We start from the raw sequence: 19,401 nt of genomic DNA, 5'->3' as shown, positions 1-19,401 counted from the left end.
TTTGCTGTTAACATGAAGATAGACAGCAATGGTTGATTAGTTTTGAGAATTGCTGGGAGACGTTTGATTGGTGGTCTTTTGTCCAGTGAGTCATCCCTGGACAGTGACTAATTCTGGTCATAACTAACCCTGAGTTTTCTTGTTTGAGGGGAATCTTCATCTTTGAAGAAGAGAGCATTCTAACTCTGAGGGTATAGTTACACTTGAGGTGGTGTCTGCTTGCATGCTTGAATGGCAGAGATGGGGAGACAGAGGCCCTTGCACTGCTGGGTCATTGAGGCAGATCTAGACTGGTATTGCCTTTAGGGATTTATTATCTATTGATAATAGACCGAAGGTCTGTTTAGTAGCCTCTGCAAAGCAAAAGCCTTAGATCTGATTTTTAGCAGGCATCTATAGTAAGAAAACCTAGTGGAAAAGCAGAATAACTGTCTCCTACCCAGTATGTTGTCTTGTCTCTTCCAGTCCATGTTTAGATTCAGAGGTGAATGTCTCAGACTGAGTAGAAAGCATTAATCTGCATTTTGAAAGCTAACCTTGAAAAGGGATTTAGCCACCTTTCCATGGTCTGTAGGTGTGTCAACTAGGGGCTGACTGATTTTTGATGCTTCCTCAGAATAGCCCTTCCTTGCTGGCTTTTCTGTTAAAACTTTAAAATAACTGTGTAGCTAAAGAAGTCTTATGAATGTTCCACATGTGAACACAGACTTGTTTCTGCTGTTGGAGTGGAGGATGTGTTATAAGTGATTTTTTGTCTTTCCATTTAGGATTTGTGCAATGATTCAGTACTGAAAGATTTCTGTGATGGGCTGTGGGCTCAGGTGGAAGTTCTTGAATGGTGCATACAGCAAAACAGGTAAAGTGATCAGAAGGGCTTTTTCCAAACTCTCTGTCCAAGTCTGCTAATTAGCAACTTATGTATGCAAATAGAAATTGTCTTCTTTTCTTGGCTAATTCTTGTGAATCTTGGCTAATGATCTTATAGTGACTGTATAGTAGAAGCTGTCAAAATTGCTTCATGGGCATTGGCTATACTATTTGATTTTCTTTTTAACTGCAGTAGTTTGCTTGAATTAAGAGTGAGAGAGATGTCGTGAAACATCTGAGACTTAAATCTGTGCCACCTCTTTGTTCTCTTTTGCAGTATTACTATCCCGAGGAAGGTTCTTTTGCAACACTTGCACGGACTAGATTGCCACACTGCAGTGTACTCTCTTCATCATCTCACTAATCTTCTGGCACTGAATGAAGATGATGTTATTGAGCTTCTTCAGAAAGGTCCTGCTAGAGACCAGCAGATGCAGGGTAAATGTCTAGGGTAGTGAGAACACAGGAAAACCCCAACGTATGGAGTATGTGCTGCTCAGTATTTCTGTTAGAAAGAGTCTGTTCTTTTGACCTCCTTCTATAGATAAGGAGGACAGTTTATAGGTTGTCTTCTGTTTTACAGAAGGCAGCTAGAGAGCATATAGGAATTATTTTAGAATCCTCTGGGGGAGTAAACTGTCTCCCAAGAAGTTGTGGGATGTCTGTGATCTCACAAAGGCAGATCTCTGAAAGAGCTTTTTCAAAATGGTAGCAGTCTTTGCACATGCTTATAATGTGTGATACTTTTTTTTTTTTTGTTTTAACTTGTGTAATACCTTTATCTTGAAAAGTAAGTGTGTGTTTATATTTCAGCCTTCCATCCACTTAAAATCAAAGTGCAAAAGCCAGATGAAATTGACAATATCTCACACTCTAACATCTTTGGTTTTGAAAGTTACAAGAAGTATTTTTTTTTTATTCTTGTAATATTAAATCTTACCAAATCCACTTTAATATTAACAATCAATAAGGCTTACATACAGGTTGTATTTACCTTCCTTGTGCCTCGCTTCTTTCATTTTCCTAAAATGCTTAAGATCACTTAACACATCAGTTCACTTAGACGTGACTCTCCTTGTACTCTTTTTTTGATTGCAGCATATGTCCATGTTCAGCTGCTGCTACTTTAGGTCTGTTTTCTGATAGAGCCACTTAATAATGATACAGAAGCTCCATCTTACTGCATGTACTAGAACCTAAGAAGCTGTATCCTTCTGTGGATGGGAATTTGTGCATGTGTAATTTCAACCTAAATTGTGTGGAGAGCTCTCAGTGATGGATCTTGGATGGATTTTTCCAGGTTGTTTAGTGGAAAGCAGTTTTCTTTCCTTCCAGTATCATATTGTTAAGACGTTGGTTTTCAGTCCTGTTTTTATAGATTTTGTTGTTCAAAATTATAATTATCATGACAGTTGTCTTGAATAGTGTTAAAAAGTGTAGGAGGCTCTATATAGATCTCCAGTTTCAGAGCCCTGCTTTCTAAAGTTGTTTTGTTGTTGCTGATATTGTGGGTTTTTTTTACCAGTTCTTACATTTTAATCCTTTTCAGTCAAAAGTTTTCAAAAACAGAAGAGGCAGTCCCATCATGTCTTCTGGAACTCTATCTGTAGCTTACACTTTTTCTTTTTTTTTGTTCAAACCACCTTAATTTACAGAACTAATGAAAAACAAGTCCTTCCTCTCTTTTCAGCCCACTGATTAATGTAAAATTCAGATAATTCTATAAGCAGTTTGACAGACCCTCCTTTAAAATAATCTATTTTGAATCTCTAAAGGGGGAGAAGAGTCATGAAGTTTTGATTTGTCTTACTTAGTAGTGTTGGCAGGCATTTTTCTCTGCTCACTCCCTGTATTTCCTCCTCTTCCCCTCCTTTCTGACACACATCTCTCAGCTGCAGTAGTGGAACTGGAGTAGTCAAACCGACAGACACCCTTCAGATCAGTGTGTAATGCTGGCTTTGATAAGTCACACTAATGAAAGAAATGATGAGCAAAAAACTCATGAGTTGGAGAATTCAAGAAGAAGGTGTTAATATTTCTGGCATAATTTAAACAAGTGATATAGATATAGATAAGTGATAGCTCTTCAGTACTAGTACAAGAAAAAGAGCTGATGTAGGTTCAGATACTGACATGAGAGGCAAAGTTTATTAAACTTGTATTTGATTATCAGTGTGTATCATGTAGTATTTACAGCTAGCTATTTCTCTTTTCTGAGAGTTGTATTTATCAGATCTTTGGCTTTACCTGCCTGAAGTTCTCCTAAGACAGTGGCCTTGAGAGCTTTTTAGGTGCTACATATTGGTGTAGAGCTGCTGGTGAATTGTAGCATTTCTCTGGCCTTGTGGGTTCTGCAAAGGATTCATGTTTGGATGTTTCCTCAGTTCTATCTGCTGTCTACATTATAATTTCCACTATTGTTGCTGTCTAGAATTGAAGTAATATGGAATAATTGGTTTCAAACTGTGCTCTTAGGCTTTTGTTTTGGCTCCTATGTAGTTTTCAGAAGAGTTCAGATGGATGCTTTTCTTTGCAGTCATGATCAAGCCTTGTAGAGGACAGTGCTGAAACGCTTTCTGGTAATGCTTTTCAGTCCCAGAGTTTGGGTGAGGACATTAGCAGTGCATCATTCTGGTGCTTTGTTCAAATAACATGTGGCTAATGCTTCCCCTGCATGCCAATAAGCAGAGAGACAATCTGTCCCTTGTATAAGAGTATAGGATAGTGAATTCAAGAACTAATGTTAACACTGTCTGGGGTTTTGAGGTTTGTGGAGTTTTTTGTTGTTTGGTGGGTTTGATGTAGATTTTTTTTGTTTGGTTTTGTTGTTTGTGTTTGGGTTTTTGTGGTTTTTGTTTGTTCGTTTGGAGGGTTGTTTTTTTTTTTTTTGGTGTGTTTTGGTTTCTGTTTTAACTTTTGTACAGTAATTAGAAAATTCATCTAAATGCAGCATAACAGAACATGACTCTGTATTGTGTTTCTGGGTGAAGGGAATGATGGTACACCTTTTACATAGTTTGCTGCTCTGATGTTCTGTTTTACTAAGAAGGGATCATGTCTTTGACCTTTTTTTTCCTCAAAAAAAAAAAAGGCAGAAGGGGGTGGAGGTGGGTGTAGCACTTCTCTAAGTTGCTTTTATCATAAATGTGTAAAGGAACCTGTGGGACTGTGCTTTAGTCAGTTGCAGATTTTATATGTTCTGTATGGCCAGTTGTTGTGGATAGAATCATAGAATCATTAGGATTGGAAGGGACCTTAAGGATCATCTAGTTCCAGCCGTCTCTGAGAGGGAGGTGGCATATCCAGCATACTGCTGTATGGGAACTGCAGGAGAAAATAACTTGTTTTCTTGTCTCTCTTAACACCCTCACGACTCTTATTTCCCTTCGCAGCAGCAACACTCCCTAACACCCTGAGTCAGCAGCGCAATCTGGCCCTCTTCCGAGCCTTTTGCGCCATGAAGTATGCAATCTATGCTCTCTGTGTGAATTCCCATAAGCATTCCAAGTGCAAAGATTGTGTAAGCAGCCTTCTTGGGGATATCCCTGAAGACACAGCTTTTGGAGAACCAGCAGGTGATTGACCTCCTTTCTCAGGTTCAATAGCTTGGCCTTCTCCATTTGTTGGGCTCTGAATTATCGTGTAGTGTTGGGATAATATTGCACTCTGTGTACATACAGTGCTTTTATTCAGTGGGCTATGAATGCTTTGCAAACAATTATAATGGCATTTCTTTGAGATGGTGTTCCCTTTAATAATAATAGATATGAATAAACTACCTGACTTGTTCTAAAACTTGTAAGGTATTAAAAATGTAGTGCAAAAAAGATGGTATTATGTGTAGGGTGGTAGTGGCAGTGGTGCTTTTGTAAGGGCTTATGATCTCCCAGAGCTAAAACTGAGTTAATGGCTGAAATGGGTGCAAACTGTGTTTGAACATTATTGTATAAGGTGATAGTTGGCATTAGTGAGAGGGAGGAGGCACACTACCTTTTAAAAATACTGGACATATATTTACTTGGTTTGTGGAGGAATGCTCGGCTCTGAGCCACTGGGATAGTTCCCTCTTCTAGGATCTTCTTGAAGGGCAAAGGTTGGAGGAAGGAACTCTTGGAAAATGTTGTAAATGTTCTTTATTTTTGTTTTCAATTATACAGATTGCTCTTCAGTATTTCCTCAGTACCTTGTAAAGTGTCAGCAGTTCTTAAGCAGTGTTCCTGCTCCTCTGCGCCTGGAGATCTTGGAGAACATCTTCTCCTTGCTTTTTGTTTCCTACAGTGACCTCCATACTGAGACTCTCCTACCTGAGGACTATGCAGAGGATGATGATCTTGATAGAAAGAGCACTACTGTGAATGTAGAAGGCAGTTCTAGTCGGCGGTCTTCCACCTCAGAAAGTCCACAGCGCCTAATAGAGGCTGAAAGGAAATTAGAGAGGCATCTGCTGGCTGCCCAGACAGTTCACACAGATACCCAAGGTCTTCATGACTCAGTGTTAGGCGGCAAAAGCTGTGAAACCTCTAAGCTGAGCTACTTGGATCTCAAACATTTCACCAGTGGTGTTTCTGGATTTTTAGTGGATGATGTGTCCATGGATGCCTTCCTCACACTGCTTCTCAATCATCTGGAAGAAATTCAGAGTACTCTTCCATGGGACTCCAGTAATATGCTTCGTGAAGAGCTGGAGCTTGTTGAGTGCTTGAATCTTTCTGCAAGCAGAGATACCTTTGGAACTCGGGTGTTACAGTTTTCCAAACACCTTTCTGAAGCTCACTGGCGATACAGGGTGGTGATGAGTAACAGAAATGCAGGTAGGCTTCTTTTTTGGCACTTTCTGATGTATTTGTACTGTTTTGTTACAACTGTGCAGGTGGTGGTCTCAAGACTAAATTCCTAGGACATCGTACTGAGGAATTACATTTTGGCAGATATTAGGAGTGTAACCTAGTTGGAGATCATCTGGTTCTTGTACCATTTTTGAATAGGAGTCATCTCTGATCTAATAGGAAATAGGAAGTTTCTTTTTTAGCTGCTTATGTGCTTGAACTATACCTATTTTTCTGTATAGTTAGTATCATAGAAACATTTAGGTTGGAAAAGACCCTTAGTACTCCTCAGAGGTGTGTACAAGGTATAGTATGTTCCAAGTAGCATTGGATGTGGAAGTGAAAAACACAGCATTAGCTGAATTGCATCAAAATTACTTCAGGGTGCTGGCTTAAACTTTACTGCAGAAGTGCTTTTATCTGAGATCAACTGTGTTTCCTTTGAGATTTTCCAGCATAGCTCTACCTATGTAGAAGTGCTGATAGGTTCTTTAAGGCAGACAAATAACTGGTTTTGGCTTGTCCAGCTATTTGGTAATGTTTTGGCTTAAATATTTCACAGAACATCAGCTTGGAGCTTCCAGGAGATGCTGCTCTTCAATCAGGTCCTCCAGCTTTAAGAAACGAAGTAGATCTCAAAGGTACAAGACAGGTGAGTTGAAAAGTCACCTGGAGAAGCCATCTCTGAAATGTGTATAATTTTGCGTAGTTGAATTTAATGGACTAGTAGTAAACTAGATTTAGTTTTGTAACTGGTTTGAAGTGTCTTAGTCCAGTTCCACTTGGATTGAAGTTGTTCTTCTAAAGCTTACCTGCACAACTGAAAGATAATTCAAGTAAGAAAATAACTTCCTTCATATGTAGTCTGGTTTGGAGCAGGGGAGACTTTGCAACTGCAGTATCAGTTCTTCCTTTCTGCACAATATCCAATGATTGGCATATTTTCATTCCCATCACAATAGTCTCTAGCATGTGAATTTGCAGGAATTTGTGACTTAAATTCACAGCCTTAGGAGAAAGTTGGGACTCCTCACCCTTTTACTGTTGAGCTTTAGAAGATACACTTGGTGTTGGAGACTACCGAACATAGTCTCTTCCCAAGCATGACCACCCTAACAGTCCCTTCCCTAGCATTTTGTTCACAGTGGTTTTTGCATTTATCATAGACAGCTGTGGTGGCTTATTTGTCAGGTACTCTTGAAGATCTGTTGCAGTTGCCTGATCTGTTATTTGCAGAAAGTTTTTAATTACCTTGTCTAGAAAAAGTGCATATAATGTGCTGGTTTTCATTTGTTTCCATTTTAGGTGGGAAAGAGGGAGCTTCCAGTCCATCACTAGAAAGTACAAGCAGTGAGCTAAGCACCAGTACCTCAGGTATTAAGCTGTAAAAGTAGAATTTCTGTGTCTTGCCAAAGTGCACGATGAAGTATTTCTTGACTAATAATGTGAATTACTGCTCTGTGCAAAACAGAATCTTTCACTTCTCAGAGCTCCCATTTTTGGCTGACCTTTTCCCAATTAGAATAGTATATATCTCTTCTTCTGGAATAAGAAAACTAGATTATTTTTTCTTTATATTTTTGGCTTGCAGGAAGCAGTATGCAATGTAGTGATGTACAAACCACCAAAAAGCTAGTAGACTGGGAGTCAGGTAACCTAAACCATGCCTAGGCATATTAAACTGATAGGTCCAATACTTAGGACTGCTCCCTTTATCCATATTGAACCACTGACCTAAGATTACATCCACCTTGTGACTGCTAAACAGTGTTACATTTGGATGAGATCCAAATTGAAAGCAGAGTTTTGACCAAATAGTGAAATATTACAGGAATTTTTGAGAAGGTATTAATGTTGACCTCTTTACCCTAAAACTTCCTTCTGACTCTACTATTTTTTGTGTTAAATATGTGAAGTATTGTTATCGGATAGTTAGTTGTTTTCTGGTGAAATATTCTTTTCCATAATAGCATAATGATTAATTCTGTTGTCTTACAGAGGGAAGTACCAGTAATGTGTCTGTCTTGAGTGATGTGGAAAGCAGGGTGAGACCACACCAGCAAAATCCCCTCATTCCTTTGATGCTTTCACCACCAGAATCACTGTTAGTTTCTTGTGTTTTGAGAGGAAACTTTGTAGAGGCCCATCAGGTAAATGAGTTGCATGTATTCTGTGCAAATAAAAATCTAATTTGATTTTGCTGTTTGTGGTTGTGGTAGCTGATGAAATTCCTGCTTCTGCATTAGCAAGCATAAGGCTGAAGGGTCTGTATTTCAAGTGAAAGGGACACTTCAGAAGCGTTGCCAAGTGAAGGGAGCAGAGATAACTCCAAGCCAGCATCCCAAGGATGCTGTTTTCTTTTTTTTTCCTTGTTAAGTAAAAATGCTTTATCTAAGCCTGAGTTCTCAAAGCCTGAAAATATTTGTTGAGAACTGGCCAAACTTAGTGTTTCAGCTGAATGAGGAACACACAGTTCATGTGAAACCTCATGAGGAAGAATGGAATCTAAACTGCTTAGTCAGTGAATCAAAACTGTGACACTGCCACTTGTAAGTTCATCAGGAACATGGAAGTGTCTTCCTTACCCAGAGTGAGACAGAGTGGTGATTACGTTTATCTGAAGGAGGTATATTTTGGGACTAAGTAGGCTAAAAAGCCTACATAGTTGTAGTTCTTTGCTCCCTCATAGCTGTGCCTGCCTTCCTTTATGTGGCTTTTGGGCTAATGCTCTGAAAAAACATCTTGAGGTACATCAGCGATCGGATCCTCTGCAAAAAGCTAAGTTTGAGATACTGGTATCAGAGCAGTTAATACCATTTAAGCATTGCACTAGCAGCAGGTTACTGCTCAACTTACTGGTTCTGTTTGATGTCAAGCATGTCACTTCATCTTTTCCCTACTTACAGGACTAAAAACTATTTTGTTTTGCTTTGTAACTTTGAATTTCGGTATCAAGTCTTCGAGTTTGGTTTGTGTTCTGTTACAGGTTTGATAATGGGAACTTGCACAGCTGTGCTTAGGTACTCTTTGTTTAAATTTCTAGAGGGTATTCCTTGCAGTGTAAGAACTTGTTTAAAATAGTTTATTTTGCAGGCCCAACCTGATAGATTTCACATGTTACATGGTGTATTGAAATCATGAACAGCCATTCTGAAAAGTGTGGGTTACAAAAATTAATTCAACTTTTGCCTTGCAGTAAACAATAGCTGAGCATTATAAAAACAACTGAAAAATATCTCTAAGGCCCTGTTTTTCAGGAACTTAAACCTAGAAAATAACCAACCTTTTCAACCTGCTGTGTCTGTGGGGATTTTTTCAGTTAAAAATACCTGTTTTATTTTGTTCCCTTGTCTCCTCTAAAATTCCCAGTGCTCCTTGCCTAATGAAAACTGCTTTTGATGTGCTTTGTTCTTTTTGCTTTGCTCTTTTTATTTTTGCAAGGTGGCTTTGATGTTTAATCTGGCTACTTCACCTTGCTATGGTGAATTGGTTTTCATGGAGCGCTACCAAGAGGCAGTACGAGAAATGGCAAGAGTGGAGCACAATATTGAGAGCCAAGCATCAGATAGCACTGGAGGCATCAGGAGATCTGGCAGCGGCCGTTCAACACTGCAAGCTATTGGGAACGCAGCAGCTGCTGGTAAGGACTAGGGAGTTTGCCATTTTCGCAGAACAGGTGGAGGAGAAATGGAAAACAGGGGAAAAGCCATTTGAATGCTATCATAATGATTGCAACAACTGTTCAGAAGAGTGGTTCTTTGCTGAAATCTGCTGGTGGTGCACAGTGAATTTGGTCCATGAAGCAGGCTACCTATTGAGTTATTTGCTTAAAAGATTAGAGAATCATTATCCATGGCAGGATCTGTGGTAAATGTGCTGTTTAATTATTGTGTATTTTGCTGATGCATGTAGGTATGGTGTTTTATTCCATCTCGGATGTTACTGATAAATTGCTAGCAACTTCTGGAAGTCTTGCCCCTACTCTCCAAGAAAACTTCTGGATCAGCAACATCCAGCTGGAGCGTACTGATCCTCTGTGGGAAGTCCTTGAGGATCTCAGTCCTTCAGCAATGGCAGCATTTGACTTAGCTTGTACTCAGTGCCGTCTTTGGAAGACGTGCAAACAGCTTTTGGAAACAGCAGAAAGGAGACTGTACAGCAGCCTTGAAACTCGGGGTAAGCTTTTGATTTTTGTGTTTATCAGCGTGGGCCTGGGAGCAGAAAATGCTGTGCTGTGTTGTTTGTGCTAACACCCGAGTCTTAGATTTAATCTTATTTTGTACTTTCATATTGTTTTCCCCTTTTTCCAGTCCTAACTTTTATTTTGTCCCCCTTTGCACAACGACTTTTCCAGGCCACCGACCTGACATTGTTTTAGTGTACTCTGAAGGTGTAAAAGGTTTCCCAGCAGTTCTCCAGCAAATAAGTAAAATACTCAACTACTCCTGTACCTCACAAGGGCAATCCAAGCCAGGTAGTATGCTTTGCTGATAAGGTTTGCTGTTGAAATGCGCTTAAATCACGTTAGTGGCTATTGTTGGAATGAAAGTTTGTATTTTCCATTTTTAAGCTTGGTAGTTGAAATTTTAAAAAAAGAGGGGAAGGAGGAAACCAAACTCAGTTCTGAATAAACTGAAACACTTGGAATTTGGCAATCTAGTTGTATTATAATAGAATTTTGGTTCTGTGGGACTTTTTTCTGTGCAAAAATTTTTGTCTTTGTTACAGTTGCTGGTTTTTTTTTCTCTCTTTGTAGAGGTCTCTGATGAGAAAATGGGGAGTAATTTTCGATGCAGTATTGTAGACCTTCTGCAAGCTTGCTACCCTGCCTTGACTGAAGAAAGTATTACCAGTGAAATTGTTTTGTCACAACATCTGGATCAAATCTTAAAAGCACTGACACATGTTGAACGTTCTGTGGGTGAGTTATTTTTGTGCTCGTGAAGACCTAACAAATGGATCTAAATTTTTGGTTTGACCTGTCCAGACAACTATAAATCTAGTAGTAGTGCCCTTTGATACATGCATAAATATGCGAAGTGTGAAATTTTCTATAATTCTTATATTCTAAGCACTTGTTTTCAGAGAAGAAGGGGAAATGTCAGCGAGTGCAACTGAAGTTATTTGTCCTATTTTTTTATTTCAGTCTTAACAATGAATTCCTTAAATGTATTTTAACCTGACAGCTTATAGGTAATTAAGTGTATCTTTATTATTGCTTTTTTATGTTGTTTTTTAACAAAAAGGAGATAAATTTATAAAACTATTTGTTGAAAGAAAAAAGCAATAGTAAATATACACTCACTCGTCTATAAGCTGTTTTATGATAGCCCTATGAAAATTTGTTTATAATAGCTTACATAGAGCTATCATAAAATATCTCATAATTTTCTGAAATCTTCCACCATTGCATTTTCTCAGAACTCTCTTCATTATATAACACTGGGGTGTTTTCTTATGTTTTTGGTTGGTGGTTGGTTTTTTTGGTTTTTTTTTTGTTTTTTTTTCTTCCATTCACCAGGTTTTCTAAATGGCATGTAGGTGTTTATAAAATATTTACAGATGTTTGTACGATTAAGAGGCAAAACTCTAGGAGAGCTCTAAAGGGCTAAATGCTATGGAACACAAGGATTGGTCAACACCTGTGTTTTCAAATAAGCTAATGAGACACACCTAGATGTATTTTAGACCTGCTTTAGTATATTTCTGAATAGTCAGAAGCATGGTTACTAATTTAGATGAACTGTTGATTTGTTCTGCTGTGAAAACTTCTTTCTTTTAATGAAATTAAAATACCCAGACTAGACTCTCTAATTGCAGAAAGGAAATTAGGCTAGAGCTTTTTTTTTTTTTTTTTCCACTTTTTTTTTTTCTTTCTCCTATTTCTTCTTCCATTTTTGCATTTCATGCTTATGTGAATCTTGGATGTTTGTCATTCTCTTAAACCAGACTCTAAAGGGGGCCTGCTTGGCACCTTGGTGGAACAGGCCTCCCTCAAACCTGTGGAGCTGGAGAAGCACCTGGTTTGGAATCAAACACAGCTCCTGCTCCAAACCATGCCACAGAGCAACACACAGACAAACTTTGTGAAGGCCTTCTTTGACTACGTGGCTACACTGGCTGCTGTTTTGTTACGAAGCCTGAATACGGAGCTAGGTAAGGGATCTCTGCTGGAAAGTCTGAGCCTAGGTGAAGATACTCATTCTGGAAATGGGACAAAAATTATTTCTTGCTCAATGTACCTACTTCCTGTGCATAGTCAGATCTTTTGATGTCAAGTAATTATGATGCTGCTTAAAAAAAAATATTTCTTATAATGTGGATCACCAAACGCTAAGGTAAAAAGAGCTGATGGCAGTAGGAAAGCAGGAACAGAAACATTAACTACTGATCCAGTTCCTGCACTGAGTTTTGACAAAACAGTCCCTGACCTCCAAAAATTCTGATCACTATTCTGTAAGACAAGATTATTTTTTTTTTTTTTTCCATCCAGTGGATCAGCATGCTGTGCACTTTTTAGCTCCCTTAGAGACAGCTAGTGCCCTGCTGGTACAGGGATAAAGAGAGAGTGTGTAGAAGGCTATGCAGAGGTAGCCAGGCAGAATTTTTTCATGGAATCAGTAGACGATGGTGGTCCATGAAAAGAAATGCACCATCAGCACATAAAGCTGTCAGAAGAACACAACAATTCACTGTGCTAGGGGAAAAGCACTTGTCTGTTTTTCAAAGCTGACACTAATTGAGCTGCACTAATGTAAAATACCACAGAACTGATTGCAGAGACTACCTTCCCAAAAGGATGAGTTTAAAAAAGGGGCAAAGATCTGTTTTCAGATGTGCTGGTTCAGCTGAGGTCACTTTCAGGGCATCTATAGCTGCTGTATGGACATGATTCAGTCTTCATTGACAAAGGCCCCCCAAAAAAATAGGACTGAGTGAGTTTTGAGGAAGCATTATTGTATTGGAAGGTAAAAGGAAAATGTAAACTTAGAAGAATCTGTTCAGAGTTACCTGACATAATTCAGTAGTGAATGCAAAGGCTTTTCAGCAATACTGGCCAGGGCTTCACTCTGTAAAAGTAGCTGTATGCCTGTGAATTCCCTCTGCCTTTGCTCACTTCGATTTGGAACAGAGCATCGATTCACTAATCTACATCCAGAGGCTCCTCAGAAACATTTTCTGTCTCTCACCACAAATACATGTTGTAGTGAAAGTTTGAAGCAGAGCTGCTGAACTGTTTGAATATAGATGTCACTTAAAGGCCAAAGACTCTCCATTCTACCTGTTTGGTAAAATATGAGCTGGTAAAATATGTGCAATAAAATGTGAGCCAGTGGTGCCATGGTTGGGAGGCATATCATAATCACAAATGCCTTGCAGTTTATGTGGGATTTTACACACTAATGTGAATGTGGACCTCTGGGAATTTAGTCAAAGAGGTTTCAGACTCCATCTCTTGAAATTTATATTCTTAAAATAAGACATGGTTGGTGTCTTCAGCTAGTGTGTTTGTAATATCATAAGGGGTTTTGCTTTGTTTTTTAAAGATACATCTGCAGAAGTGAAAGTGGGGAATCCTTTCATACTGCTGCAGCAGAGTCCATCTCAGCTTCTCTCCCAGCTTGTGTTTGAAAGACAAGTTCATCCTGACAGGTTGGTGCTTTTCAAAATATATACTTCTCTAGATTATTTTGTTGTAGGTGACTTTGAACCTCAGCTAGGATTAAATTCTTCTCTGTCTGGTGTAGCACGGATAATACAGCCTCCTGTGTCTCACCAGCAATAATTGGTGTGTGGAGAGGAGCTCAGTCAGTGGCTTTTCTACCAACCAGAAGATTTTTTGATAGGGAAAACTGTGGCTACCTATTTTAAACAACTGCTATCTTTTGTGAAGAGAGAGAATACATTCATATGGATTTTTTTTTTTTTTTAACTGAATGTGTGACATTTCAGGGTAGTAGACTGGTAAATTAGCAATGTAATAAAATAGACCAGTAGGACTTCTTAAGATACAGCTGGCCCTGGCTCTTGCATTGGTCAGTAGGTAAAATGGATAATCTGAGGTCCTTCCATCACAAATTACTAGATTAGAATGGCATGGAAAGTTAGCTCTTAAAAAGATAAGCACTAATAGTGAACTGGATTAGTGCACCATGTTTGAGGATTAAGTTCCTTTTCTTTAAAGGAATGGCAGCATAAACTCTCAATTATTGCTTATGTGCTGGGTCCATTTTTTTTCATACTGAATAAATGTATAGGATACCTACTCTTTCCCCTGTATGTACTTGTGAAGAATGCTAGGAGACTTATGTTCACAAAATATTTGGAAGATTTATGATAATATGTAATTGTAAACTGCCTTTTACGTGTGCTAGGTAAGATGTTTGTGTTTTCAATCCTGTAGGCTTTCTTCTCTCTTGGCTAAAGAAGAGTTGAACTTGAATGTGCAGCAAGTTATTGTGAACTGTTGCTGTGAACCACTGTCCTTGTGCAGCGTGAGGCAAACCAACCAGGCAAAGTTTCTGCTGACAAACATCAGCAACTTAGCAAACCAGTGTGCCTACCACTGCCTGCCAGATGTTGAAATACCTCTTCGCAACTCTGCAGTGACCACTGAGGATATTTCCGCTCAGGCCCCATCCCCTGTGAATGACCTGAGCCAGCATACACTCACTGCCTCCTCCCTGGACTTCCTGAAGTCTCAGTCGAAGCTAATGGCCACAGTGGCATGTCTAAGTGCAGTTAATATACAGAAGGTTCCCAAATCAAGTTTATCTTGGATGGAATTTCGGGGCAAACGGGAGGTGCCCTTAAGTTTGGAACAGATTTCCAAGGAGTGTGAGACATTGTTGAAGGAGTTCCCAATACTGGAACGATTTCTTCTTTTTATGTTTGAGCCACTTCAGAATCAGCGAGAGGAAGACAACAGGTTGGCTACTGTCTTCTCTGGCAAGACATACATAGCTCTGGTTCTCCTAGGACTGCATTCCACCACAGCTGTTAAGATACTAATGGGAGTCTTTGAACAAGCCCTTGCTGCAAAAGACTGGGACAGAGCTCTGAAAGTCTTAGATCTGTACAGTCAGGACATGGAGGATATGATCAGTGTAAAAGATGCTGTGCTGAGCTGTGCAGCTGCTGAAGGTAAGAAGGATTAAGTCTAGCTTTTTTTGTTTGTTTGTTTTTTGCCTTAGTCTTTTTCTTTTTAAAGTGAAGAATATAGCCTGGACCAGGCCATGGTCCTTGGGCAAATCCAAAGATGGAAACAGATCCCTTCCTTTCCTTCATCCTAAATTTGCTTTCTCTGGTGGTTTAGTTTCTGTTTTACACGTGTACAAATCCTGACCAGTTTGTTACAAGAGATCTGGAATGCATGAGATGTTCATCATAGTACTGTTAATGGAACATCTCTTACAGCAGTATCATTGTCATATATGGATGATTTCTCCTGTGAAAGAAGGTGCCTTTTGGAGTCTAAAGATAGTATGTATCCCATGCTAACTTTGCTTACTTCCTGAGCATCTGATGCTTGGGCTGAAACTTGCATAGATTTTTCAGCAGTGGACTGGCTGTAATGGTAATGCCATCCAGTGAAGACAAGGATTTTATTTTTTACATTTTCTGAACTATAGAAACTGAATTTCAGTCTAGTGATTTGTTTTGTCCACAGATAATGATGGTTGGCAGTACTTGTTCCAAATGAAAAATGCAGTGCTGAGAAGTCAGATGGCCTTACGCTGTCTGGACAGATGGCCCCTTGATGCCTGTTTGGAAATCCTGGCTTATTGCATTTCTGATCTGGGTATAACTGATGAACTAAAAGCCAGTCTGCAGAGCATGAAGAAAGAGCTTCAGGTTTATCAAAAGGTACAAAGTCATTTTTCACATAAACAGTGAGATGAAATAGGCAGCAGGAAGTAAATGTGCTTGCCCTTTGAAAAAACTTCAGCCCTTGATTCTTTTTCTGATCATAATAAGTTTTCAAGTCTTTGATCCAAAACAGTTCATGTGTTTTCAGTGCTGTAATGTCCAATTAACACTCCCATCTTTCATAACTTTTACACTCTCTGTTATTAGCATTCAGGTCTGCAGACATGATGAGACATAAACATTTGTGTGAAGCTGTTTTTTTGCAAAGTATTTGCAAAAATGCTGGAGCCTCTGGGAGCTTTCCATGGCAATGCATCATTTCATAAGCTGGAGAGGGGTAGATGTGCCTCAGTGTGCTGTAAGAGACTAGTGGTCCAGTAAGTGTGCTTGTATGCAGTCAGTTCTTCTGACTGCAGGTACACAAGTCAGACTAGCTGGCCCAGAGTTCACCACAGACTGAAAAGCCAAATGGAGCAACAAAAGGAGTCTAAATCCCTGCTGAGTTCTGTCTGATGATAATTTTGCCAACTGACAGCTCAGTTGTTTCTGTTAGTGCCAGCAATGTCTGCAGTATACATGTACTTTTTCATCCATAACTATTGCCATCGAGTCTTTCAATAAACTTCCCTTGCAAACATGCCTTGGAGACTCACACCTCTGAGAAAATGGCTTGGTCTTTTTCAGAGTGCAGGTACAAAGTTAAATTTGTGGATTGAGAAAAACAGTTTAATAACTGAACTAAAATATAATAATAGCAGTAATAGTAAAATATAGTAATTGTAATGAAAAGAAAGATAACAAAGAGCGACAGACACAAAACCCAAGAAAAGACAAGTGGCTCACCACTTGCTGACTTGTGCCCTGCCACTCCCTGAGCAGCAATCCATCTCTGTCTGGATCAGCTTCCCCCTGGTTTATATTCTGGGCGTAATGTCCTGTGGTGTGGAATATTCCTTTGGTTAGTTCAGGCCAGCTGTCCTGGCTATGCTTCCTCCCAGCTTCCTGTGCACCTGCTTACTGGCAGAGCATGGGAAACTGAAAAGTCCTTAACTTAGGATGAGCACAGCTTAGTTACAACTAACAGACCAGTGTGTTAACAGCACCGTTCTTACACTAAATCCCAACCACAGCATTGTACCTGCTAGCAGCAAGAAAATTAATTCTATCCCATCTGAAACCAGGACAATTACATCATCCCAGACTAGAGATAAATGTGGGCTTCTTTTTTGACATTTGTGTGAAGCATCTCTTGATGTGGATCAGCTCTAAGCTGTTTTCTTAGACTCAATGACTGTTGTAGCTAAAAGCTTTTAAAATGTATACTACCTTAATATTTTTCAGATTTTGACTGTGCAGAGTGAACCATTGTGGAATGACTGGCAGGATCTGAAAAAAACCTGCACTGAGGACCCTCAAACCATCATGAATATCATTCTGAAAGCAAAGGTTAGGTAGCATCATACGAGTTGTATTAAACTTTTAATAGATAAATTTGTTGAGGTATCTTTAAAAAACAATTGGTAGAGATTACCTTGGGAGGAAGGATTCTTTTACTCACTTCTGTGCTACAGAAACAAACGTAGATCTGTGTTTAATGTCAAGATTGACATGTAGTTAATAATTCTTAAACTTCAATTTTAACTCTCACAACCTGTTCTTTACTTTTAGAATTTTGAGGACTTTAAAGGCATAGCTTTTGGCATGGTGCGGGTTTGATTATTGTATAAGTGCTAATATTGTAGGTCTGAATGGCCTTAAAAGTGTCTCTCTAAAAAGCCAGCTTGCTTACTGTGATTTAAGAAGGTATCCTTAATGTAAGCTGCGACTAACAAAACTGACTATCATCATCTTCCCCTTGTCAATGTAATGATTTATTTTTGCATGTGGCAGAGGAGTCTAAGCTACAGATTTTCTTGAAGTTGATCAGAACTTTGGGGAGAAACAGCTTTATCATAGAGAACAGAGTTTGTCCTTCTTTTAGTATTATTTTCTTTTTAATTTTTTAAAATTTGATTCTTTAGGATTATGAGTTGTGTGAGGAATGGGGATGCTTATATCCTGTCCCAAGAGAAGACTTGATCAACCTTCACCGTGAGCACCTTCTCCACTTACTGGAGATGGGAGACATGGAAAAAGCATTGCAGGTAATAGCAAGACTCTTTCAGTCTTACATCCGTCAGTCAAGTAAGTTGAGAACTGTTTTCTTTGACTACATCATGTGTGTTTTCATGGCCTTTTTGGTTCTTCCCTTAAGAGATGCTATTTGCTTAGATGTACTTTGAGGATCCTGGTTCTGGCCTGTTTTGCTTAAGTGAAAATTCAGCTTGGCAATCTAGTTGCTTGACCTAATAAACATCACTTACATGGCAGAAGAAGGCCTCTTTTATTTGAAAAATCATCATGAAGCATTTCTGTGCTGCTTAAGCAGAAAAACCGAGAAACGAAACTGGTAACAGGAACTGGTCAGTTGTGCTTCAGTGGCCAAAGGAGTGAAGTTTGAATTCTTATGCTTTTAATAACTATGGAGCTGTTGCTAGTAACAGAGTGTAAAATGAAGTACAGGCTTTTTCAGACTCTATAGCTTTGGAAATATTCCAGAAGCAAAGTAGAGATTTCTGACCACTATGCCTTCTGTCCTGTTCCTCACTTAGTTTTCACTCATTTCAATTTAAATTAATTAATTAATGTAGTAAACAGGCAATGAGTAAACTATAAATGGATTGTCTAAATAATCCTTATCTATTGAAGATGCTTGTGCAAGTTAGTTTGTTCTTTGGAACATTGTAGGGCAATAATCTGTCGTGATAGAATCATAGAATCAAGAAGGCTGGAAGAGACCTCAAAGATCATCGAGTCCAACCTGTCGCCCTAAACCTCATGACTATCTAAACCATGGCACAAGTGCCACGTCCAATCCCCTCTTGAACACCTCCAGGGATGGTGACTCCACCACCTCCCTGGGCAGCCCATTCCAATGGCCAACCACTCTCTCTGTGAAGAACTTTCTCCTCACCTCCAGCCTAAACCAAGGAATGCAGTGGGGATTCACTGTATTTTGTTTGGTTTTGTAGCTTTTACAAAGAATTGATGACCCTGGTATTTGCCTTGCCATCAGTGAACAGTCCCTTGACCAGCATCCAAACTTGGCAGCCTCTCACTTCTTGGCTGATTACCTCACAGCTCACTTCTACGTGAATCTGACAACAGCACGCCGTAATGAAATCCAGGCACTCTATATAGGATCAAAGGTAAGTAAAACCTCATGGGTTTTAATTGTAATGTTTATCAAGAGTTCCTATCTTTGTCTCAAGTGAAAAAGAAAGCGTCCTCAGCTTACTCACTGGTGTCACTAAACCACGTGTCCTACATATGCCCACCTGTATGGTGGTCTTTGATGCTTAGAGGGGATGTTTCTCTTCAAGTGCCTCCCAAAGGTAGGTAGTATCACTCCTCTTTTTGGATGGCCATTGCCTTTACTGAAATCCTACAGCTTCTGTGTCCAGCCTAGGAACAGATGCATTAACCAATAGATTAATTTCATTGAAAGCATTACATGTAAACAAAATGCAGTATTTTTTGTAATGTCTATTTTTTTATAGGGCTACAAATAGCAGCTTGCTCCAGTGTGTGTTACAATGTATATTGCTGGGTTTCCTGTTTCCTTCCTTTGAAGACATGATTTTATTTAATTTGGAAAGTGTCCATATTAACTGTTCATCTTTAGAATTACTCTTACTTTCTTCTCTTGACATTTCCTCTAATGATGTGAGGATAACACTTCTTTTTGTAAGCTTATTTAATAGGAGAATGTACTCTACCCTACTAGAAATCATTTGTC

The 19,401-nt window shown here is 39.2% G+C and overlaps 1 protein-coding gene across 1 annotated transcript in view; it reads left to right on the top strand.

The window, feature by feature from the left end:
• The window catches only part of ZFYVE26 (zinc finger FYVE-type containing 26), a 45,660-nt gene that overhangs the window by 7,098 nt on the left and 19,161 nt on the right, over positions 1-19,401 (top strand). Inside the window, exons 7-24 of the mRNA XM_054400727.1 lie at positions 768-856; positions 1,145-1,305; positions 4,260-4,442; positions 5,025-5,678; positions 6,256-6,345; positions 6,999-7,067; positions 7,692-7,843; positions 9,135-9,333; positions 9,606-9,869; positions 10,048-10,167; positions 10,450-10,614; positions 11,643-11,849; positions 13,241-13,346; positions 14,098-14,837; positions 15,364-15,560; positions 16,905-17,009; positions 17,585-17,707; positions 18,635-18,811. Of these exons, the coding sequence (XP_054256702.1) occupies positions 768-856; positions 1,145-1,305; positions 4,260-4,442; positions 5,025-5,678; positions 6,256-6,345; positions 6,999-7,067; positions 7,692-7,843; positions 9,135-9,333; positions 9,606-9,869; positions 10,048-10,167; positions 10,450-10,614; positions 11,643-11,849; positions 13,241-13,346; positions 14,098-14,837; positions 15,364-15,560; positions 16,905-17,009; positions 17,585-17,707; positions 18,635-18,811 (3,801 nt within the window). The remainder of the gene's footprint in view (positions 1-767; positions 857-1,144; positions 1,306-4,259; positions 4,443-5,024; positions 5,679-6,255; positions 6,346-6,998; positions 7,068-7,691; positions 7,844-9,134; positions 9,334-9,605; positions 9,870-10,047; positions 10,168-10,449; positions 10,615-11,642; positions 11,850-13,240; positions 13,347-14,097; positions 14,838-15,363; positions 15,561-16,904; positions 17,010-17,584; positions 17,708-18,634; positions 18,812-19,401) is intronic.

Source organism: Indicator indicator, chromosome 4 (assembly GCF_027791375.1).
Source record: "Indicator indicator isolate 239-I01 chromosome 4, UM_Iind_1.1, whole genome shotgun sequence".
In the NCBI taxonomy this organism is placed as follows: domain Eukaryota; kingdom Metazoa; phylum Chordata; class Aves; order Piciformes; family Indicatoridae; genus Indicator; species Indicator indicator.
Note: the sequence above shows the minus strand (reverse complement) of the source record. Positions and strands in the feature narration are given on the sequence as shown.